This window comes from Sturnira hondurensis, unplaced genomic scaffold (genome assembly GCF_014824575.4).
Source record: "Sturnira hondurensis isolate 20B ecotype Veracruz unplaced genomic scaffold, ASM1482457v3 Scaffold0011253, whole genome shotgun sequence".
In the NCBI taxonomy this organism is placed as follows: domain Eukaryota; kingdom Metazoa; phylum Chordata; class Mammalia; order Chiroptera; family Phyllostomidae; genus Sturnira; species Sturnira hondurensis.
Genome location: NW_028083884.1, coordinates 4,047,812 through 4,072,650, shown reverse-complemented (window position 1 = coordinate 4,072,650; position 24,839 = coordinate 4,047,812). Strand labels below are relative to the sequence as shown.

At 47.2% G+C, this 24,839-nt stretch overlaps 2 protein-coding genes across 5 annotated transcripts in view; one reads left to right on the top strand and one right to left on the bottom strand.

The window, feature by feature from the left end:
• Window positions 1-1,760, bottom strand: part of HSPA12A (heat shock protein family A (Hsp70) member 12A) — a 150,430-nt gene extending 148,670 nt beyond the window's left edge. For all 3 annotated transcript variants that reach the window (XR_005068464.1, XR_005068465.1, XM_037059678.1), the window contains exon 1: window positions 1,684-1,760. Coding sequence is in view for 1 of the 3 variants with exons in the window: in XM_037059678.1 (XP_036915573.1) it covers window positions 1,684-1,686 (3 nt within the window). In the remaining 2 variants the exon portion in view is untranslated. The remainder of the gene's footprint in view (window positions 1-1,683) is intronic.
• Window positions 1,549-23,824, top strand: ENO4 (enolase 4). 2 transcript variants are annotated; one of them, XM_037059681.1, is made up of 14 exons: window positions 1,552-1,849; window positions 5,099-5,227; window positions 6,020-6,210; window positions 7,649-7,803; window positions 9,734-9,903; window positions 9,991-10,122; window positions 11,059-11,112; window positions 14,569-14,625; window positions 16,078-16,245; window positions 17,318-17,443; window positions 18,733-18,928; window positions 20,507-20,574; window positions 21,059-21,176; window positions 23,018-23,824. In XM_037059681.1, exons 1-14 carry the CDS (start codon window positions 1,685-1,687, stop codon window positions 23,062-23,064), a joined length of 1,776 nt encoding a protein of 591 aa, XP_036915576.1. In that variant the 5' UTR covers window positions 1,552-1,684; the 3' UTR covers window positions 23,065-23,824. The 2 variants fall into 2 exon arrangements, with proteins under 2 accessions (XP_036915577.1, XP_036915576.1); XM_037059682.1 differs by lacking the exon at window positions 21,059-21,176 and having other exon boundaries at window positions 1,549-1,849.
• The last annotated feature ends 1,015 nt before the right edge of the window (window positions 23,825-24,839 follow it).

Genomic DNA, 24,839 nt, shown 5'->3' with positions numbered 1-24,839 from the left:
CCCCCAGGGGACTGAGAGAGGAATGAGGGGATTCTGAGACAGAGGGGTCCCAGCTCACGGTACTTCCAATCTCCCATTAAAATGTCATGAGTCAAGAAATCCCTGGGAACTGAACTTTGTGGCCCAGGCTGCAAGTGGGGGAGGAGTCGGAAGGAAGGAAGGGCTGGGCGAGGAGAGCTGGAGTGTGGGACTCAAACGGGCACTGGAGGATGGACTTACAAACAAGGGGTGCCCTCCACCCTGGGATATGAGAAAAGGCACAAAGGTGGGGCGGAAACAGCAGCAGCAACGACGTGGACTAATTCTGTCCAAAGTCGCATTCAACATTATTGAGAACACACGCTCCGCCCCTGCGGGGCCCCAGGAGCTATGCGGCTGTGGGGATGACTCACACTTGGTTCCTACCATAGAGGGATGTTCACGCAGCAAGGAAGAAAAGGCAAGTCCGTGATGATCTATCACACCCCCGAAAGTGAGACATTCCATTCCGAGGTTTGGAGAAAAACATCAGGGAAGTTCACAAGGAGGTGCATATCTGGGTCCTCATTACAGTATTTATGGAATCAAAAGTTTTTATACATGTATAGGTACCTATTGAAAATAACTTATCTTGTTTCAAAAGTGTTTTCTCACTCCCTTTTTCCTTTTATCCTAAGTCAATTCGGCAGAGAAGGTAAGCCGTGTTTTCCAGATGCGCAATGTGCGGCGTGGGAGGTTTAAGTCATCAGTCTGGGTCAGAAACACAAAAGGCAGGAGAACGTGAACACCTCGTGCATCTCCACCCGTTTCTGCAGCAAGAGGACGGAGCAGTGGATGGGCACGGGAAGTCTTGGAATTGTCTGTGACACCTGGCCAGTGCACTGCCGCTGAGCAGGCAGCTTGAATTTAAAGGGGCAGGACGCAGGCAACCTCGGAAGGTTCTGGAGAGGGAACGGGACCCCTGTGACAGTCTTTCCTCCCCTCTTTTCAAGGCTTGCCGGTAACACCCCTCCTCTAAGTCTATCTGAACCATAACCATCCCTTAAGGTTCACCCCAAATCTTTCGGCCCACAGTTTTTTCCTTCCACTGATTTTATCCCCCCAACCTCCAGAGGGAGGGCGCGTGAGACGCCCAGCCAGAAGAACTCTGCTCAGTTCAGAGCAGCTAGTTCAATATAAGCCGGATGAATAAATTGCCGGGACCTGCACAGCTTCGTGAGCATATCCTGAGTTCTTACATTCCTCCCCAGGAGCGCAGGCCGGTACGGGCCGCCCTCGCCATCTGGAGGAGCTCTGGGCCCCAAGGAACGAAGGGGAGGGTGGCGCAGGCCGGTGGCCACGGGAACCAGCGCGCCACCCCAGGCTCGTGTCCCCGGTTGGAAGCCGAGGCAAACCTTTCCACACTTCTACAAAAAGCGCTCCATGAGATCGTTAACTATTTCCCTATCTGGGAAACATCGAGGAAAGGTGGTGAAAAACGACGCCAGCATAGCACTAGCAGAAGAGGCAAATCCCTCCAGAAGGATGAAGGAGGAGGGCTGGGGGGGGGGGGTCCACTCTCGGCTCCCGCCACCGGGGTGCGGAGGGTTCAGAGATAGGAAACCTCGCGAGAACTGGGGTCGGACTCTCGTTGTGTTGCCTAGCGACGGGAAGGACGCTCGCAGGCCCCCAGCCTAACCCCCGCAGTAGCCTTAAATCTCCTACCATGGGGGAAGAACGCAGCCGCAGCAACAGTGAGACCACTAGGGAGCTGCAGAAGCTGAAGCAGCAGGCTCTGGAGTACTACCGGGAGAACGACGTTCCACGCAGGCTGGAAGAGCTGCTCAACTCCACCTTCTACCTCCAGCCTGCCGACGTCTACGGGCACCTGGTAGGGACCTGGGACAGCACCCTCTTCCCTCCAGACCCCGTCCCCCCGCCCAGCGCTGCGGCAACACGGTGCGCCTGCGCCTCAGAGTCGCGCACGCGCGCCGCTGCCGCAGGGGTTGGGTTCTTGGTGATGCGAAGGGATGATCCCGAAGTGGAGAGGCAAAGCGGCCACCTGGGGGCAAGGAAGTTCGGGCAAGGAGAGCTCGGGGACTGTGGGCTCGAGGGGGATTTGTGCCTATGGCGACGGTTCTGGCCAAACGGGCTTTCTCGCTACCTTTGGGTTGGCCTGTCCCGGCGGCCAGTTGTTCTTTTAAACAAAGACCATAACACGGCGTAGCTTAGTTTACCAATCTTCAGTGGCCTCCTCTTGACCACGGGGTGAACGCCTTGGCATTCGCTACGCTTGCCCTCTGCCTACCCGGGGACTGAAACCCAGCCCGCTCCCACTGCTTCCAAGTTTCACTCAAATCAAGCCTGGATGCCTGTCCCCACCTGACTAGCTCTTACCTAAACTTGCAGTTCAGATCAAGTCCTGACCGCTGTGCCCTGGGCTAATCATCCTGCTTTCCTAGTTCCTGTAGCATTTTCTCTACATGCATTGTGAGCTCCTGTGGAGAGCTGGCGCCTTTTCATATCACCTTCCTCGTTTCTGTGCCCAGTGCGATTTCTGGCACAAACCTTAGCCTTAAGCAATGAGCAGTTGAAACATAGGCAAGCATTTTCTCACTTCCAGATCCATAGGTATGAGCCAACACCTAGCTTCTGGAAGGCAATGTGCTTGGGACTGGTAGGAAATTGCACTATGGTGAGGCAGCCTGACACCACCAAGCACAGTGCGTAAATGCTGCAGAGAAGCCTGGTGTGTTTACAGGGTTCAAAAGCACATCTTGTGGAGACAGGAGACCCAGAGGATGCTTCATGAATGTTTATTTTTCTCTGTTGTGGCCTGTATGTCAACGTTGGGGATGGGATGGATGGAACTGTTTATTGAACTCCTTGGGCTATGTGCTTTATGTTATTTCACTTAATCCTTAGGACCCCTGGGAAGTAAAAATTATGATTCCCATTTTACAAATAAGAAACTGGCCCAGTGAACTTAAATTATTTTCCCAAGGGGCACAGTGAACAACAGTGAGAAATCAAAACAGGTCCCTAGGACCTAGCATAGTGCATGGTACATGGGACACTTCAATACTATTTGTGGAAGGAAAGAGTGAATGCAAGTCCACTCTCTTTCCACAATTTTCTGCTGGAAGCATTCTTGAAAGTTAACCAGTCTAACCTCATTTTGAGATTAGAGTTTGAGAGTTTATAAACTCTCAAACTCTCCTTTTGAGAGTTTATATTTTGGTTAGGGACCAAAGCCACTGATATATATATATATATAAGACGATATAGCCCGAGGGATAGGTCACTTATGTTTATTCAAGGATTCAGGGATGGGAGAGATCCCTGTAGGCTGTAGCATCTGGGAAAGTTTTGCCTAGGACTTTGAAGGGTGTTAAGGAATTTGAGTTGGCAAAAAGGCAACCTCCTTTTCATTCCCTATCACTGCCCTAGTTTGGGCCTGCCTTATTCTCACCTGGCCTCTCCTCCTGTTGAGTCCGTGTCCCGCACAGTGCCGCCAGGCAGTGTTCCAAATCCTAAATCTGACCATGCTCTTTTTGCTTACTTAAAAACCTCTTGTGGCTCCCGATTGCACTCTGAGTGAGCTCAAACACCTGCCCGTGTGGGAATTATAGTTGTTCTCCTCTACCTCTGGGAACACCCCCACTCCCTCCACTGCTCCTCCATACAGGCCCACTTTTCTTTACAGCCTGAGGTTTCCGACCTCCCTCCCCTTTGCTTATTCTAGTCCCTCTACTGGAAGTATCTGCACTGGACTGACTTCTCCCCCTTGTCTGCCTGTTGGAATACTGCACCTCCACCAGCAATCAGCTCAAGTGCCATTTCTTCTGTTCTTCTCTTACATATTAGAGGATTCAGATCCTGTGGCCAATAGCAATGCTCTTTATGCCTTCATTATAAAACTCATAAGTGAACGAGTTTGAGACTGGGAATCGGTCAGATCTGGGTTTGATGCTTAGCCCTGCCTTTCAGTAGCTATAATCGCCTGTTATAGTGATGGTCCCCAGTGAACCATACTGCCAGTGTAAATGGACTTATGTAAGTCCCTTCTACCCTCGATTTCGAACATGGCCTTGTGACTTGTTTTTATCAACAGCACATTGGCAAACATGATGCAGAGGCTTGGTTAAGTGCTGGCATATCAAGGCTTGTAGTCTTGGAACACTCCTTAGAATTCAGTCATGATGCTGCTGTGTGTGAGGACATCCGGTTCCCCTGCTGGAGGGAAAGAGGTAGTGTATCGAGAGACCATGGCTGTTGTGGGCCCTCTAGGATAGCCCGCTGTTCCAACCATCTTGGCTGAGACACAGAGTGGAACCATCTTGGGTACTCTGGAGCCCGTTGAGTCTCCAGATGACTGAATCCGTGAGACCCCAGTCAAAGAATTATTTGCCCAGTTGAGCCCAGCCCAGATTGCAGAGTCATGAGCCTGCTTTGCTTCCTAAAGGGCCCAATACCATCTGGTGATAGAGTGGATGAGGAGGGTGGGCCTTCACTTCTTCTTCCTTCTTACACTACCTTACATTTTTTTGTTCAGACTCCCTGAGTGGGCTTTCTACCTCAGCTTCAGTCTCTTTCTTGGATCACTTCCAAGTGATCCAAGCAGTGTGGCTTCTGCTTTTGCACATCAGTGACACTGCTATGAGTAAGGTTCCCACAATCCTCTCAGAACACAATTCTAGGTGTGAACTGATGGTCAGTGCACTACAGCCTCTGCATAACTCTTCGCCATCAGAACATCAGATGCCTTGCTGGGAGGGATAAAAATGGGCCCACTTAAGATTTCTTAAGTTCGAATGCATCAGTGTTCTAGAGACCAGTTGATTTCGGTATTTTGCACAGAAGGGCAGGGCTAGTGACACAGGGCCTTGAAATGAAAAAATACATGTGAGTTTCTGCTGAGAGTTTAAAAGACAAATCACCCCATGTATCAGAGACTCAGCATCACACTACAAGCAAATCTCAGTGAGTGAGGGCAAGTACGTCCCACAGAGCTGCTAGACCAATCCTGGCCCAAGGAAGCCACTTGGGGAGAAAGTTAGTGGAAACGAGAATAAATGTGAATGACCTTTAAAGATACATTGGATGTGGTATTCTGATTTTTTTTTTTTCTGTGTTGAAGGCAAACTGCTTTTCTAAACTTGCAAAGCCTCCAACCATATGCAAAGTGGTGGGGAAGAATGTGCTGGATGGCCTGGGGCTTCCCACCCTGCAAGTGGAGATATTCTGCACCGTTCAGAATTTTCCCAAGGTACGAGGCAGCTTAAAGGCATTCTTCACTCTGTCCTCGCCCCACTGCATCTGTCGTCTTCATTGTGGAAAATGAATGTTTTGAAATTCAGTGTCTGTGAAACTGACACACACGTACAATTTGTCAGTAGACATGGACATAGAGCGTGATGGCTTTATTATGTTTAAGTGTAATACGGTACAGATATGACATGCTAACTTGAAGATAATCCAAGAAGGAAAAAGGAAATGGGGCCAAAATAGCTTTAAAATCCTGACATTATTAATGTGGTGGGTTCCATAAATCTATACAGGTTTATAGATCGATATATTTGTATTTATACTCACATAAATTTCAAGATATCTGAATTACATAAAGAAAAGACTCTTTTTTTCTTTATGTAATTCAAAGACTGAATTACATAAAGAAAAATGCATTTTTCATAATTTTAATAATTCATCTTAATTGCTACGTATTTGTTGTTAGAAATCATTTTGCTACAGTCTCTGGGAGGAAGATAATTGTGAGTGTGTATCCTTTTAGCTATTTATTGGAGAAATAGTGATAAAAATGAACTTCAATGTAAGGTTTTTCTAAGGGGATTCTAACAAGGTAATAATTTTAAATGCTCCTTGGAGCTGGGTTTCACAGTGTTTCAATAGCTATAAAAATACCTCAAGGAAAATTATATATTCTCATTTTCCCTTTGAAATGGGTGATAAAATATCATGCATGTTAAAAGCTGGATACATTTGATTTCCCACTCGCTGCGAGAGGTAGAGAAAATGTAGAACAGATTCGTGTGATTTTCAGAGCATCTGTTCTGTGGTGATGGCGACTGACTTCGAGGTGCAGGAGAACGCTTTCCCCGAGCTGGCTGAGGGGGAGGAAGCAGAAAGGTTTGATGCGGTCAGCACGGCCATGCAGTGGGTCAACGAGACCATCACCCAGGAGCTGCAGGGCCTAGCGCCCTCCAGCCAGGCCGAGGTGGACCAGGTGCTCAGGCAAGTCTTCCACTTTGAAATGCAAGTGTCCAGTATAAATCACTATCTGTTCTCTTTCCATTTCACCTGCCAGTAAATCAGGTCTGGCATGTCCTTGGATATAGTCGGTTAGTTGGTTAAGAAGCATATGCTAAAGCAGCAAAATTTAGCATAAAATGTGTTTCTTCTGAAAACCATTATCAAAATGTTGCTGTATAAGGATTTCCAACCTCTTTTCATGCATAGAGTTTCTTTAAATTCAGTAAAAAGTTTCTCAGAAATAGAATTAAGAATGGAGATGATGTCCCCTCCCTCTTCCCACCTCCTCATGGCCCCGGGTTGAGTGTCTTGTGGCCTTTTATTCCGTCACTGTGAGTGCACGACACTTGTCTTCTGTCCTCCAGACACAGCCAGGTCTCCCACGTCTTGCCCGTAGGTTGAGTCTAAAATGTGAAAGCCAAGGACCTGTTTCCTGGGGCTTTGTGAGTACTGTTCAGTGCCCAGCTAAGCAGAGGTTAGCGTTCCTTTTCCTTTTGTGCAGGTCCAGGGCCACAACCCTCTTGGCCAAACGAAGGTCAACTGGATTCTCTTTCTCTAAGCTTCATCATTGGCTTAACTGTGCCTAACATCACATCTTAGCTTGCTTCAGAGTTGGAGCATGAACTTTGTAAAAACCGTTTCTGAATCGTTTTGCCGTCTGAATGCTATTGCACTTACTCCTTGTGTGTGTGTGTGTGTGTGTGTGTGTGTGTATCTTTTCTGCTATTATCATATCCTTAGTCCACCCCCCGCCCAAGATCTCTGCCGTACTTTCTATTCTGTACATTCCGTTCTCTCTGGCGCTGCCCCTCCCCAACCCCGCTCTGGACAGGCTCTTCCTTAGGCCTAGTGCAGAGATGCCATAACACATCCCTTTCTTGTTCTCCTGTTGCCTGCATCCCATATCTTCCTCCTTAACTTGCTGGGTCACATCCTTTTAAAGTAAGGATGAGAAAGGAATGCAAAGTTTTTCAGTTCTTCCACGTGTATAAATGTCAGCACTTGGCTCCCTCGGTGGACGGTTTAGCTGAGTATAGAATTCTCATTTAAAATGAACTTCTCTCGGTACTTGAACATCGCTGCCCCATGGCCGTCTGGGTTATTACTAACCCTAAGGCAGACTCCCACATCTTTGTTGGCTTGGTTTTTTTTTGTTGTTATTATTTTTGGGTTTTTTGGCCTATGGAGCCTTTTTTTTCTCTTTTTATTCTGAGTGGCTGAGATTTTATGTAGCTGCACCAAAGTGAGACTTCCCAATATTTTAACTATTCACTTGAAGCCCCATCCTCAAAAAAAAAAAAAAGAGAGAGAGAGAAATCTTTCACTTAGCACGATGTATTTCATTGTCTAAAACAAGACCCAAATTACGAGTGGTACTCCTAAATATGCTACTGTACAGCTATATTTTCTTGCCTTTAAGGACATTCTTTGAAAATAAAGTACTAGAAGATAAGGAGAGAAAAGAACTGGAAAAGGGCCTGGAAGACTCAGCAGAGCCCACACCCTCACCTTTGATACCAGCACCAGCACCTCCTCCTTCTCTACCTCCAGCCAAAAAAAAAGGACAAAAGCAAGGTTGGTGGCTTATCATCTTTGCAAAACCTTCAGTAACAAACGTGTGAGGGGAAAAAAGGCTGAGGCTCAGACTGCTTTGTTGAGTCCGAATCTCTCTGCAGTAGACCTGGGGGCGGAGCTCCTACCAGGTGCCATCCATCCTCCACGCCACTTCCTTGCTTGAAGCTTCTGTGTTGGGTTGTCAGGGTTTTGCCTCATCCCACCCTCTGTTTCCTTTAAAGATTTTATTTATTTATTTTTGGAGAGAGAGGAAGAGAGGGAGAAAGAGAGGGAGAGAAACGTCAATATGGGAAAGAAACATCCATCAGTTGCCTCTTGCACGCCTCTAACCAGGGACCTGGCCCACAACCCAGCCACATGCCCTAGCCAAGAATTGAACTGGCCGCCTCTTGGTTTGCAGGATGGTACCCAACCCACAGCGCCCCACCAGTCAGGGCCCACCCTCCACTGTTTTTGTAAGATAAAAACTCTTCTTACCCAGAAGTGAGCACTTACTAAATAAACAAAGTGCACTCATGGTGGCAATGCCAGAGACAGGGGAGGAGGAAGGGGAGGGTGGTGTGGGGGACCTTTTACTGTCCCTCAAAATCTCTACCAGTTCATCAAAAGGCCACTCTGTATTTAAAGATAACCAGTATTTTCTTAGTCCAATGTAACATATTAATAAAAAATATTTGAAAAATGTCGCTATTTTAAAGCAGATAATCAAAGTTACCTATCATGGCCCTTTGCTCTGTGCCTTCCAACAGACTGCTCACCTCAGTCCCTCTGGCGTGTTAATTCTGGAGTTGCTGCTAGTGTTGCGACAGTGTTCTGTATGTCTGTCCAACTAGAACACACCCCTTAGGGGCATGAATTGTGTCTTGTTCAATTTAGCATCGCCAGTGCCTACCACGAGGCCAGGGGCCAAGTAAATACCTACTCCATGTGGGTTCCATTGAGTAAGAAAGTACCAGAACCCAACAGGGACCAAAGAGACCATGGAGACAGTCTCTGACCTCATAGATTTAGATACTGAGGCCTGGGATGGGGAGGAGAGTTGCCTAAAGCAAAAGGATTACGTTAGACCAGTCTCTTGGGAGGGTGAGGACAGCCACTACTGAATTACATGTAGAAACCGCCAATGGATATGCAATGGGTGTTGCTTTTGACTGATACAACTTGGAGCACAAGAGAAGGGAGAAAGAGGGCACAGTAATTTGCTCAACACCTACTATGTGCTAGGCGTTTATATCTTTTCCCACTTATCCCACTTACTCGACTCGGGCCAACGGCTGTGGGGAAGAGGAGGACAAGAGGGGCACTGGTGATGGGGAATGGGCTCTGGTACCCGAGCAGACTGGGTGGCTGGGAACGTAGGTGAGTGAAAGATGAGAAAGGATTCTGAGTGGATGGCTGGATGTGGAAGGCATTTCTAAAAGAAAAAGAGGCATTGGTTGGCGTCTGGCAAGAAAATATAGTCAGATGTGTCTATGGAGAGGTGTTCGGCATCAAGTTCAGTATGCAAGAATGCTGATGGGATGGAGAGAAACAAAGGATTTGGAACCCAAAGGCTGTCCAGATCCTCTCTCTGTTCACTTTCAGAGAGATATTGGGCAGCTCCTTCAACGTCTGTAAGATCTCGTTTAGCTATAGATGGGTGTGGGGTAACGATATCTGCCATGTGACTGAAGAAGTCAATGCTGAGTGTTGTAACAATTTCTTAGGAAAACCCCGTGTCTTTCTAAGGGTTATTTGAGCACTGGGGAGTGGTAAATGAAATCAAACAGAAAACTTATTGAAGGTCAAGGCGGAAAACATATTCTTCCCAACCTCAGTGTTCAACCTTTGTGCTGGGCCTTCGTATCTGTAAGTAAAACATTAAAAAAATACAATTTTCTTAGAGTCAAACCTCCTAAAAGGAATCTGTTATCGACATGTCCCCCTCCAGGTACGAAGACTTCTTTCACAGACAAACCTGTTTTACCTCCAGAGCCTGCTGAACCTGTACTCTGTGGCAGCATGGCCATCGGGGCTGTGTCACTAGCGGTGGCCAAAACCAGTGCCACCCTGAGCAGTAACCCTCTGTACTCCAGTATCGCTCTACTGAAGCACCACCAGGTCAGCGCCCGTTGTCTTCCACCGCCAGGACCCACGAGTATGTGGGTGTGAATGACCACATTTCCCCTTTCCTCTCGCCTCTTTCAGGAACAGGCAACCAAGCTGACCATTCCCCTGCTGATGGTCTCTCTGGTCAGCTGTGGGAAGTCATCGCCAGGGAAGCTGAACTTAATGAAAGAAGTGATCTGTATACCCCATTCTGGACTAACGGCGAAACAAGTACCTTGCATTCTCTCCCACTGCTTTTTCTAAAAAATATTTACCCCACTGTCCATGAGTTTTCAGGGTGGGTCCCCAAGGCTTGTGACACCAAGAGAGAGGGAATTAGATATAGCATGAGACGAAGTATTTTAGGACATCAGGGAGATGGTAGGAAAGCAAGACCTCAAACAAAAGGGGGAAGGGAAGGAGAGAGGAAGGGAAATATCAATGTATGGTTGCCTCTCATGCGTCCCCTGCTGGGAACTGGCCTGCAGCCCAGGCGTGTGCCCTGGCTGGGAATCGAACCGCGATCCTTTGGTTCACAGGCCCGCACTCAATCCACTGAGCTACACTAGCCAGGGCCCAGAATTCTTTTTTGAAAAGAATAACCATTACCTCCCAGTCTATCAGTCATAGAAGACCAGGATTTATGTCTGTCAGGTCAAGTTCGGATCCTGGCACCAGGATCTTTCCTATAGTGAAGCTACGTTGTGCTGCGTGGGTACCGGCGCGCTGGGCACGCCGTGCTGCATCTGTCTGCGTGTGCAGATGCCACCATCATCAGAAGACACTTTTCTACTTTTCAAGCGACAGTGGGTTTATACCAAGTCAAACACGATCAGGCAGAATCCCTTTGTGACCTGCAGTGTCTAGAGACAGTCTGTCAAGAAGGTCCGTCAAGAGACCGTGACAGAATGAAGTGAGCTAGATCCAACAGGCTGAACCAGTGGGTTCTGAACAGTGAAGAGAATTCCTGAGGCGGAAGGGTCTCTCGGTCATGTTTCACCAAATGAGGATGGAGGGCTAAAGATTAGCATTTAATCTTCTGATTTTGGAGACCTTGCCAGGGACCTTACCGATATTCTGAGTTAGAAATAGCCATGTGTGGTGTAAGTTTTTGTTGTGAAACTTCGAGGCTGCAGTTGTGGAAGATCATGTTTATTTTACCTACAGGGCGTGGAGATGCTTATGGAAATCCAGAAACAAATTAACAAAATGATTGAAATGGTATGTAAAGAGAATCTATGGTATCTGATGGCTGACACTTCCATAATTTCTAGAACCCAAATTATACTTGGTTACAGAATTGAATCAATAGTGTTGTTGGTGTGGAAAATGTGTTGATTTGCTCTGGGTTTCCCATATGAGCCAAGCTTGGACATTCCCACATTGGCGGCGGATCCAGCTTCTCATGGTGCTCAATGATCTCAATTTGATTTTGGAGGCAGCTGGCTCTATGCAAAGGTCATCCCTTCGGATTCACAGAGAAAAGATTCGGACCCTGACATGTGAGCGGCAGTTTGGTACAATGGGTGAGGCACAGACTCCTGTGTCTGCTTAGAACCTGGTGTTGGGGAAACCAGTGTCCCTGGCCAAGTAGCCCTTGAGGGGGAGTCCCAGAGGCAGAACAAGGCAGCCTGGAGAGTCACCAGCTGTCCCGTGGTGTTCTGCCTGAGGCCGTGCACAGTGACATAGCAGGGCTGAGGCCAGGCGCGGGACCCAATCTCTCTCAATGTTGTATCGTCCCAAATACCCCTCCACCCAGTTTCCCCCAGCGTTAACCTGACACACTACCATAGTATGTTTGTCAAAACCATGAAACCAAAATGTACGTTACTATTAACTGAACTCTAGATCATATTCAGATTTCACTGGTTTTCCCACTAATGCTCTCTCCCCGTGCCAGGACCTAACCCAGGATCCCAATGTGTAGTGTGCATGTAGTGTGTGTGTAGTGTAGTGTGCGGCTTTTGGAAGCGCCAGCCGAGGTCCCATAGAATGGTGGAGCGGGCAGGCCACACGGTTGATCAGACTCGCTCCAAGCACCGCCTGGAGCCCGTGTCTGTGGCACTTTTCAAGAGGCCAAGTTCTTTATTGGTGACCAGCCTGCAGAGACCTAGTTTTGAACAAGTTAACCCTGACCTTGCACTCTGCTCTGCCCCTCATCAGCTGTGTGACCCTGGGCCAATTGCATAATCTCTCTGCCTCGGGGTCCTCATGTATTAAATGGGTATGACAAATACCCATCTCATAGGAAGAGTGCGAGGAGTGAGCGAGCGGGTTGAATACAAGCCGTGTGCTCAGAGAAGGAGCCGGCAAAACAGTGAGCGGGACTAATGCTGGGCATTGTCAGAGTGGGTGGAGGAGACCCAGCTTGGAATACGAGGGAATTCAGGGTATGTGAGCTTTCTGCCATCATCCTGACTTTCAAATATTTTATTGCTTTTTGATTATACAAGTAGCTCATGAATGTTCTTGTGAAAATTCAAATGCCGGTACAGGTAGCCACCCCTGCCACCAGGTCCCCGATCCCTACCAGCTACCACCTTCAGTCCCTGAGTCCCTTTGCTAGAGGTGAGCACCTTAAAAATTTAGTGCATGGCCTTCCAGCCTTTTTTTTCTTTTTTCTTTATACACCTAAACAGACAGATACACACACAAATATATGAGAGGGGACGCAAAAAAAAGGGATTATTTTCTGGAGGGCGAGCCCCTTGTAGTACAGGCTTCACCCACTAGACAAGTGTTCTGGGAACCCATCTGTATCAGTGTACCAACTGGTGTTGTTGTGAGAGGCTGCGTTCTGCTTCAGTGAATTTTTTTGAAGATGCTTCCAATGCATTTGCCCATTTCATGATGGGTGATTTATGCACACACCTGACCACAGTGCACTGAGTGTTCAGCAGTTTTTAACCAAAAAATGGTATGACTGTCATGCCCCAACCTCCCTAGTCCCCTGATCTCCCCCCATGTGACTTTTGTTTTCCTGGGTGAAAGAAGTCCTCTAAGGGAATCCTTCTGCTGATGTGATGGAGACGAAACCAAAAAATGGCAGCAGCGCTTGAATCAATGAGTTCAAAACTGTTTTGAAACAAAAAAGGTCTCAGTAGGTGCATTGCTTCAGATGGAGTCACCTTTGAAGGTGACTGAAGTTTAAACATGTAATAATACACAGTTTTTATAAATAAATTCCAAGTTTTTTTAGTCCCCCCTCATACACAGTGTTTTTGTGTTTAAAGTAATATAAAAATTTGGCACAAATCACTGCAAATTGCTTTCTTGGCCCTTTCTATTGAAGGTTCATCTTTTACTGACATCTGGGAATTGTTTGTACTGTGTAATAAAGGCTTCACTTCCGTTACACATAAGTTCCTCTCTCGTGCTGCCTGACTCTTAACTGCATGTTATGGAGCCACAGGGATTTTTTTCTTTGTAAATTTTGACAGAGTAAAATGTATCCGTGTGTTCTGGTAGGGCAGTGGTTCTCAACGGGGAGTGACTTTGCTGGAGGGACATTTGACAATGCCTGGAGACGTTTTGTGTCGTCCCAGCCTGCAGCGAGGGCTCTCCTGGCACCTTGGAAGCCAAGGCCAAGAATGCTGCTAAACATGGGCAGTGCACTAGGCGAGCCCCCAGAACAACGGGTCACCAGCCCGGAGGATCCCTAGGGCAGAGGCTGGAAACCCCTCCCGAAGGCCATCGCTGTGGCTCTCGGGCTTCTAAGCCCACACTTCCTTGGCTTCTGGGCCCTGCACACACTTCTCTTTACCCAGAGAGTTCAGCACTCCCGTGTGCCCTGCAAGTGCCAGCTTCTCAGAGTCTCCTTCCCTGACTTGTATACACTGCTGTCTCCCTGCTCTGCACTCCCCTTCCGGCCTCATCTTCCCTGCTTGTGACCTGAGTCGCACCAGGGCTGCCCCCCTAGACCTCAGATCCCTGACTTGGCATGAGCCTTGTTTACTGTGGAATCCCCGCTGCCCGGCACACAGAGGCGCCCTGTGTCATTTTGGGCACAGGACAGGAAGCTCCCCTGACTCCACAGTGGAAGGGGCAGGACAACTGTATTTGCTTGAGTGGGAACCATGCCGATTCCTGACACACATGACCCAGCTTATAGGGCCAGTCAGTGCTGGGCATAAAAGTGCATCCTTATCAATACCCCCAAATTGTGGGGACAGCTCTTTGGGAAGTGTCTTTGCTTTTAATCTCAAGTGACTTTGCACTCACCAGATTCACCAGATGTAATGACCTTTGGCTGTTTCCAAAAGTTAAATCCACCCCGCTGGCGAAAGCGTCTGTACCCTGAGAATATCCAAAACAATGTGTTGAACCTCTGAAAGCAAATCTCACAGTAGTCTTATCCCTTAAGGCTAAGGAAGGGACTCTGTGTGAGTGAAGAATATTTTATTTATGTGACTAGCAATGCGTGAACATGTATATACATACCCCATATATATGTATGAAGGCAGACGGTAAGGGCGAACTAATGGGGTCAGGGGCCTGAATTGGAGAAAGGGCTCAGGGTTTATAAAAGTAGGGGCGGCTGGCATGATCCGTGTGTGTGTGTGTGTGTGTGTGTGTGTGTACATGCTAGAGCAGTGGGCAGGCCCAAGGACCTGAGCTTTGCTTGCTGCTCACAGACGTGTATGAACATTCCAAGTGTCTCTGTTTTCTGTCCCACAGCCTCCTGCTCAAAAAGCAGAGCCAAAGAAAGGGCATAATGGAGGCAAAAGAGGTCAAGTAAGTACATGAATTTGTTTACCACGCTTGTATATGACACAATTCATTTGTATATTCCCCGCCCCTTTGTCTCTCCTGTAGTCATTTGGTTCTAGGACCAGCGCTACCCCAAGTGGGGACTCTGCTCCAACGGCACTAAACCAGGCAGCTCGAGTGTTGGAATAGCAGTCAGCCCCTGCCTGTCTGCCAACAGGCTACCCGGCCATCTCTGCCTGTAGTTGTCTGGCCAACTGAACTCTCAGAGGGCTTGGAGAAGCATTCATGAGCAATAAGATTGCATTTGAAACCCTTTGGTAAAGTGTTGGGGAAGTTTGAGTCTCCCTGCTAACTATATGAAAGGCATATAGGATGTTTTCGATTTTAATTTTACCCTGCTGAAGAGAGAAAGAAAAGGCACAAAAAGACAGCCACTCCTTACATCTGGTCTCCAAAGGCACTGATGCACCATTTCCCATGAAACGTTGCCAGACCTCAGATTTTGCCAGGAGAGTCAGGCACACAGTTCTTGTGACAAATGGCCTCGCTGCCTGAAAGAGCCTTGGGAGACCAGCTGAACTTGATCAGTAGGTCATTTTGGTGATTGTGGGTCCTCCGAACACAAAAATTTCCCCAACTCTTCTGTTGTTGAATGGTGATCCCTCTCATTGACATTAAAAATGTTGGATAGTTCTTATAATTAACTAGTGTTATCTCCAGTAAAAAGGGGACATTTGTATCTAGGTTCACATTTGATCTTGACGCCACTACACACACACACACACACACACACACAAGCCCTCAGCATCACTGGTGTTGCTTCAACTTGTCATAACTGCATAGTGGCACTTTATGGCAAAGGCACATTGAGGCTGACCTTGGAAGAGAAGCGTATGGCTGCCTTTTCCTGAGGTCAGTTGAGTCCTCAAATCTTCCACTGAAATTCATCCTCAGTGATGCATCCTTTTAGCTGAAGGCTTCAATCCCTTTCAAAATAAGAACTTCCTGAAGGAGGGTTGCCTTTTAAAGTTACAAGTTATATTCTGCTAAAGGAAAATGGAACACAGGGAAGAGCAGGTTTGAAGAAAGAGGACAGAGTTAGGGACAGGCAGGACAAGCATTTGCAGGGGCAGCTTGGAGATGCACCAACCTGGTGGTGGTGGCTCAGGCTAGCCCCACATACGGTAAAGAGACAACATCAGCACACTGAAGACAGACCAGGGTGTTCTCCAGGCCAAGCTCGAAAACCTTGTCAAGTAAAAGAAAATAGGAAAATTGCTCCCAGACACCGCAGGGCAATCCTATGCCAAAGGCCATGCAGAGCTGAGTGGCACTGGGATGCAGGATTAATGAAGAATCAGACAGAGGAACACATCCTTGGGGAGCTGTGTCTGGTTCTAAAATGCACCGAACCCAGGAACTCCAAGGACGGCAATGTGCTGTGCTCCCACTCACCATCTCCCTTTGATCCTGCAGCAGCTGATCACAGGCAAGATGTCCCATCTCGGCTGCTTGACCATCACTTCTGACACCATAGAGCAGCCCCTGCTCCTAATACAGGGAATCTGTGAGAACCTGGGGCTAAAAATGGGCATGAACCTGCATCTGGCCATCAACTGTGCTGCACAGGACCTGATGGACTATGTGAGTCTCTGCTCCAGAACACTGACTTGTGGTATTGAAGTCTATCATTTTTAAATGAGAACTCAAGAGCGTGTCTGTATATTTTCCAAACAGATCCTATTTTCTTGTTACGTTTTCGGGGTGTCAAAATATAAGTGGAGTTTAGAAAGCCAAGTTAGTTAATTCCTAGAGAATAATGTAACTGTGGACACAATTTTGGAAATTGAGTGCTTGCTTCTACACTCAAAGCCTTTGAGGCGGGCCAGACTTTAGAGAAAGGGGGTTGCACTAGACTTCCGTCAAGACAGGACTGTCCCTGGGAGAACTTGCATGCTACCTGGGGAAAGAATGCCTTCCCATAAACCACTTTACCTCTCAGTCTTGCTTGTTAGTGTCTCAAAAGCCTAGCCCTGCTTTCCAATTTTAGGATATTCACTGTGGAAGAAACAAGCTACTTGTTCATTGTGAGCTGGAAGATGGTGGGTTCTAGCATGTAGGCAGGTTTGCATTGCTGTTGGTTGTTTTATGAACTTGTATTATTGCCCATCTACTTAAGCAGCCAGGTGTCTGGCCCCACGCCAATAACCTAAGGAAGAAATTATTCCTCTCCTACTCTGTACTCAACGCTTTTGTGCAGAGAACTTCATCCGAAGTCGGTGGGAAGAGCTCTATGGGGAAAAGGGGAATGGTGACTGAATTTCCCCTGGTCAACAAGTAGCAGATGTTAAAAGTGAAATGCAGCCCTGGCTGGTATGGCACAGTGAAGTGAGTACTGGGCTGCAATTCAGAGAGTTGCCGGTTCGATTCCCAGTCGGGGGCATGCCTGGGTTGAGGGTCAGGCACCAATTGAGGGGTGTGTGAGAGGCAACCACATATTGATATTTCTCTCTCATTCTCCCTCCCTTCCCCTCTGTCTATAAATAAATCAAAATCTTAAAAAAAAGTTAAATGCATAGATTTACCATGTGAATGTGGCCTAGAAACATTCTAGTTACAATCTTCTGTACAAAATGAATGAAAATGGTCTTGAATCGCATTTTTAACACTGAGGAATGCCTCATGTATCCTCTAATATCTTCCTTACACTCCCCAGAATAGAGGGAAGTATGAAGTGGTGACGGGAACATACAAGAATGCCGCAGAGATGGTTGACCTGTATGTGGATCTGATTAACAAGTTCCCTTCAATTATCGCCTTAATTGATCCCTTCAGGAAAGAGGTAACAGGATTCACCTGGAATGTGATAATACGACACAGAATAAAACCTCATTCTCTTGGACCTTTCATTTGAAATGTGTGGTAATTTGGGCTGGGCCTGAGTTGCTTTACTTCAGCATTTGAGAAAAGGCACTTCCTAAGTAAACGAATGTCAGAAACACAATTACCTACAAGTGTGCCTGTCCACAGCACGAATCAAGCTATTCCAAGCATTTTAGGAGTTACCTGTATGTCTGTAAGCACCTTCACTGATGGAAGCCCAGCCCCTAGCAGGGGGTGCTAGCAGGTGCTTCAACAGGCTAATCACGGTCAAGTGCTTGTGGGACAGGATCTCAGCAAGACCAAATGTTTTTCAACCTAAACCCACTTACTGCATATGCAGAAAAGTAACAAAGCCGTATTTTTAAAAGGTTTGAGTTTTTTTTTAAATCTAGTCAAACTAATGCCCAACAAGGGTTGTTTATTTGCCACAGAAAACCACTTCTCTTCCTAACCCATTTAAACAGCAAAACTTAAAGTCTCGATTTTATGAATTCGAGAACCATTAGATTCACCGAAGAGACCCCTCCTCTGAGATAACAGTTTGAATTTGGGGGGACAAGGAGAGTGCTGGATCTGGTTGGGAGCCCCAGGATCTCGGTCCCATCTCTCCCTGCACAGCCTGGCTCTATCCCAGCACTTTCGGGAGACAGGGACTGAGCCTGGTCCTCTCACCTGGCCGGACACGCCTTCTAGTGCCGGCCCGAGGCTCTGACTGCAGCCCCCGAGGGTGACGAGCTACATCTGTGTGATCTGTTCTAACTCGGTCTTGGTTGCAACCTGCTGAATGGCTGGGAAGACTCTGAATGTTATTCTTCTTCAATAGGAAGCATTTCGCTTCATACAGGGGTCTCACCAATAAAAGATAAGGGTGTTGAGAATGGCGGCCTAGAGCCCTTGTAGGCTTAGTTCTTTTTGTTTTCTATTTACCACAAGTAACAGTAAAATCTACCCAGCCAATCTTGAGCAGCGTTACGGGTGAGGAAAGCCTGGGTTTGAAGAACTCCAGAGTCGATGTGGAGAATCGCATCTAATGGGTCTAAACCCTTTATTCACTAAAACTTCAGCCTGAAATTCATTTTAAGTTTTGGTTCTCAGAAGCTTGTTAATTTGTGTGGCTGTGGTACAGGCTGCAGATGTAAAAGAAGACTGTTTTGTGTTATCTCCGAAAGGCACGTAACTTTGATTGTGTGCTGTGCGATTTGTGTTGTCTGTGACATTATAATGATCAATTCTTACGCGTTTGCCCAGGACTCCGAACAGTGGGACGGCCTCTACAATGCTGTTGGTTCCAGGTGTTACATCATTGCAGGAAGCGCCTCCAAAAGCATCTCTCAGCTTCTGGAGGATGGGAGCATCAGCACCCCCAAGTCCAGCGGGCTGATCGTAAAGCACACAAACCAAACTACGGTGTCGGACTTGGTGGAGATAACCAAGCTCATCCACAGTGAGTAAGAGCAGAGACCTGACAGACGCACAGTGAACTTGGTTGTGCAAGAAGCCCACAATATGCAGTATGTCAGTTAATACAAAGCCCAGAATAAACCTTGGAAGGAAAGAAAAACCCCACCCCACCCCACCCTGTGTGATTTGGTGCTGGGAGACACAACGCGGCCTATTCACTTCACGACATCACGGCATCAGTCCCAGTCCAGGCAGTCGGCTCTTTTCGTGGGGGCTGCCACCAAGGTGTGGCTACGGCCACTGCCCTGTGCCCCTCACACCACACAGCAGTGACCCCACGTGCCCACACTGCCTCTTTAATTCCTCAAAAGTTTCAGACTTGTTACTGCCTTCAGGTCTTTCAATGTACTGTTCCTTCAGTCTAGAATGCTTTGCCCTGTGCTGTTTACTTGGCTAACTACTCCTGATCCTTCAGGTCTTCTTGCCTCAAATGGAACTTCTTCAGATATAGAGGGTGGGACAAAAATAGGTTTACAGTTGTGAGTACATGAAACACAGAGTTTATTCTTGTTACTATTTTCCATGCAAATAACTGTAAACCTCCTTTTGTCCCACCTTGTCCATGCCTTTCCTGACTTCCTCTACCCCTGACCAGTTGGTTGCTCTGAACCTTTCTCATAGCAGCTTATATTTTCTCTTTGCAGTACTGGCCACACTTGTATAATTATTTACTGCCTGCTATCTCTCTCTAGGCTGTAAGTTTCCACAAGTTCGTGGGAGCCTTGTTCATGTACGCACAGTGCAGATACGTTAGTATTGGGAACTAGACAGAAGGCTAGTCTCAGACGTGGAGCAGGGCTCAGAGCTGGTGCCAGGGGATGGAATGAATGCCCGTGGTCCCCAAGCCTGCGGGCTGCCCAGGTCAGGGGGTGGGGGTGGGGGCCAGCGCTCAGCAATCACTCTGTCCTTCACTCCAGGTCTCGGCTCTAGCTCCTGCCGCTCACACAGACACGGGCACTCCGGGAAGAACTCTGGCTCACACTCTTTGTAGGCTCGTAAATCTCAGGAGGTTCTGTGATCCTCAAATGATTAAATATTTCCAATGCTGCTCCTCTAATAGGTAAACATTCAGAACAGCAGGTTCCTTTGAGTGAAATTCCACACAATAAATTATGAAGCCACTACTTAGGGACACCACCTCGCCTCCTTCACACTCCCCTTGCACCTATGCAAAGGTGCATTTTTCTACATTGAACGTGGAAGGAATTGAATTGTGTCTTATAGCTGTGGGTCCTAAAAATATGTCGATCTGATCTGAGCATGTTCCCCCGTTGGTGGTAATAGTGTTGAATCTTACAATTTATAGTATCTTAAATTTGACAAAATGTGGCATTCATGTAGTATTCAGCATCTCCGCTCATGGAAAGGGCTAACCCAGGGTAATAAAACCAGGGTAATAAAAAATGCAAATGTTTGGGTTAGAATTCTTAGCTGGTCAAATAATTGACTCCTCACGGGGAAGTTTTAAATCTCTGGACATTTTAAATTTTGACTCAGAGGCTCATATATACGCCACTGGTTTCTGGGCCACTGAAACCTGAAAAGAATCCCCTGCTTGTAGGTACGAGGCACGTCACCGTGTTCGGAAGCACAGAGAGGGAGTGCCTTGACGACAGCATCGTCGATTTGGTGAGTGCTGAAGAGTCGCCAAAACACCGCATTTATCACGAACCAGTATTTCAGAGAAATGCAGTCTTTGGCAGAGAAAGTTATGCAACCTTTTATGAAACAGGCTTGCTTCCTTCCAGACAGCTCCGTTTTGCAAAGAGCTAATCTTTGGACTTCTAAAAAAACAGAAAAATTGAAGTCCTGGGAAAAATGATGAGCACCCTTAAATGACTGGGGTGTGCACCTGCAACCTCACCTCCCAAATTGAAGGGAGTAAGGCCAGAATGTTCTTAGATGGGATCAGCATGCCTGCGTGGCTAGGAAAGGGTTTGATGTAGACCCACTCCACCTCTCTACCCTCTGACACCCTCAGCTTTGAGCAGGCCACTTTACCCATGTGAAGACAAGGCACTAAATTTAAGAGAAACACCAAAACAGCACACAGTGACAGTTTCTTTTGGCAAAATGTGACTCTTCCACTGATAAGTTGTTTTCCCCTCTTAAGGCTGTGGGACTGGGTGTCCGGTTTATCAAGTTGGGAGGTCTTTCTCGTGGCGAGCGGGTGACTAAGTACAACCGCATTTTCACTATAGAGGAGGAACTCGTCCAGAGCGGAACTCTGGGTATGTGCAGTTTGCTTGCTTGGCCTTGAATACAAGAACAAAGATGGGAAGAGGGCGAATAGAAGTCCCTCAGCAGGAGGGCGGAGGGCTCTAAAGACTACAAATAAGTGCTGACAAACTACGATGGCATTTGCCACAATGCATATTGTTTCCTTAATGGATTATCTATTTACCTGAATGTTTAAAACTGTTGCTGTTCTTCTTGATAAACAGGCTGCGTGATGCTTTTCAATAGAACTAATTGATTGGAATCTCCAAGCCTACCTTTTGTTATGGCCCAAATTGTAGCTCAAGTTTCTGTGCACAGCCGGTGGAAGTTAAAGGCAGATTTTTCCTGCTGGTGCTTGGAAACATCTCCTTTTACTTAAGACGAGTAGGCAGCCTGTTCATGTCCATGTTGTACTTTGGGAAGGCTATGGCCAATCACTTCTGACCTCAAACCTCTGTTAAGTTTGCATGGGGGTCGAGCTGCCTTGTGTACCGGCTGGCTGGAGAAAACACCCAGACACGCCTTTTCACTTTTTCTGTCACTGATGGGGATGGCCAAAAGTAGGTGTGGAGCATGCAGAGACATAAAAGCAATTGTTATTATTTCTGTAATTCTAAAATGGTTTTGTATTTTAATTTTTTAAAAGATTTATTTTTAGAGAGAGGGGAAGAGAAGGACAAAGAGAGGGAGAGAAAAATCATTGTGCGAGGGAGAAACAGTTGCCTCTCGCACGCCCCCAACTGGGGACCTGGCTGGCAACCCAGGCATGAGCCCTGACTGGAAATTGAACTGGCGACCTTTTGGTTTGCAGGCCAGCCCTCAATGCATTAAGCCACACCAGCCAGGGCCTATTTTGTATTTTAAGATAGAACAAATGATTTAAGATAGAAAAACAGTGTATGTTATTTAAGAAGTGCTGGTAATTAAAACAGGGAATTTCCTTGGATGCTAAAATCCACGGAATGAGATGGATGTATTACAGATGTAACGAAATGAGAGGAAGCAGTCCAACTTTACAACTTAACACATGCAATGGGGGGAAAAGTGAAACCAGGAGAAACTATGACTAAAAAATTTGTTACATTTAACACATGTAATGATCTTGAAACACTCCCAGATTCACAGAAAATAAAGATATCATTGGGAGACTTTCTAAGCCACACAAGCCACGTAATGGTAGTCAAAAGTGACTCTGCGTTGTTTGGTGTGTGACACAGGCTTGTTTTTTCAAACAAGCACAATTATATTCTTCCTACACATCGCCCGGTGATTTTTTCATGCCACACTGACGTGTGGAAACCTCAGGTCCCTTAAATGACTCCCCACATTTCCAGCCATGAGCATTCTGGGACGGATGGATGGTTGGATGAGAACTTCTCTGACATGGGCAGGGGTCAATAAATGCTAAGGGGACCCCAAACTGGAAAAACAGATCTCTCCACCGAGACGGAGTAGAAATCTTGGAAAAAGCTGAGCTAATAAAACACTGTCACTGCCTACAGGGACCTGACTGGGACAGTCTAAGCCGGCTGTCATTTACCTGGGCAGAGTTAGTAGACAACGGTTTATATTCACATGGAGTCCTGGCCGTTCCTCTAATTCCCCTTCTTCCTCTTGGCCTTTTCAGCCAAACCACTGCCCAAAGTCCACTGCACACCCAACGCTCCAGAAGGCTGCATAAGGGGGCAATGCAAACTGAAAAAACAACTATTGGACATTGATGTGTAACCAAAACAGGCCCAGTTTTAAATGGTTGTAGAGTCCTTTCTCATGGTGAAATGACACCTCCATGGTGAAATGAGGATGATCTTCTTTACGTCAAATAACATCAAACTGTTGTTGTTTGGGGCAGGTTTCAACGAAGAACTCATTTTTTCTCACCTGAACAAGGAAGACTAGAAGGCCGCCGAGGCTGGCGGGCTGCCCAGGCCCATCTTCCCCACAGAGGCTGCGCAGGAACCCGCCACAACGTGAGTGCCCTCGGCACACGGCTCTGTGCGTCCCTCTTTGCAGCCACATCACGAGACTGGTCTGAAGCATGTCCTCTTCTCACTGGTGGCGTTCTAAATGTCGCTAACTGGTCTGCTGTTTTTCTTTCACCGTTTGGTAAAATACACAGATAGTATTTCTGCCTGAAATTGCCCCCGTGGACTCTGTCTTAACAGCCATCACCTTTCCATGGAGGTTGTGTTTGCATGCCAGCTCTGCTGTCCCCAAACAGGGGAAGGGGGGACAGGGGGTTTCCTAGGAACAGGGTCCAGTGCTTTAGTCACTAACTCCACACTCAGCTCAAATGCCTCACACATGACAAACGAAGACGTCTCTGAAGACAAAACTCTTTGCATGAGGAGCTCTCCGTGCCCATCTCCAGACAGGTGCGCATCTGTGTGTACCTCACACCCCCGAGCTAGAAAGCACAGGTGGTTTCGTAGCCCACCTCATGCAGGGGTGAGCGTGCCTCGCTGTTCTTTGCACAGCCAGGCAGCTCCCTCGTGCTTCCCTGCCCTGAGTGCCCTTCTCCCCGATGCCCTCCTCTTTCTCACTTCTTGTTTTTCTTATGTTATTTGTATCCCTGTGGTTCTCCTTCGGTCCTTTTTGGAACAGGAGTCAGTATAAGTGAATAAACACCTGCATGGACAGACAGGTATTCTTAAAGGAACCAAATGCTCCATTATTTCTATCACAGTACCTAACAGGCGATTGACGGCCATGTGACATACAGGCTGACACAACTGCCTCCTCCGTAAGGGGACCGAGGCCACAGCAGGGGAGGAACAGGGATGAACGCAGTCCCACACCTATAGATGACGTAATGCTCAGCTGCTCTGTATGTTCAGATTCTCTGCTAAAACCAAGTGATAATTTGCTTTTCCCAAAATTTATATAAATTTCTGTCTAGTGACTATGGGCGAGTTGGAGAGTTGGCTTGATTTAGAGTTTTGATATATTCTCCACGTTTTTACCAAACATAACGGAGGACCTGTCCTTTTGAAGAGTCCTAACAGGGAAATGTAACAGTCTTATGGTACAGCCGAGGCCTTACCCTCAGAGCAGTGACTTAAAACCGGCTCAGGGGCTGAGTCCCTCAGGGCATAGCGCGGTCTCACTCCCTGCTGGGAAAGCGATGTTGTTTATGGTTGCTGCTGCCTCTCCTGGAGCTCAGAGCATCTGGAAGGAAAATCCGTTTTAAAGGCAGGAGGGGCAGACTGGGTGTTCACACAGCCTTTGCAGGTATACATGTATGCACACGCACACACGAAACATGGGAGGTCCTATGAGAGTACACCCTAGAAATGGGACACAAGTTACAATTCAGGGAATGAGACCAGAGGGAAAAAATGAGCAGCTAAATAAGGAGCTACGTTAAATTAATGGAGGAGGTAATTCATGACCTCAGCAAGATCAGCACTTTAATTTCAACCCAGAGCACAGCCTACTCGCCTGTACCTCACTCGAGGTGTGGGGTCACCAATGGGCAGGTAGCATCTTAAGTTAAATTTTTAAGTGATAAAAAGTACTGTTTCTGTTTTCTCTCTCTGTTACATAATACACGATGGACACAAAACATACATATCGTATGTAAGATATGAGCTATGAACGAGATGCGAGAAACTAGCGGTACTCTGTTTTCGGAGACGGCAGCCCCTGAGTGAGGACTGCCGGGTGATCCTCCA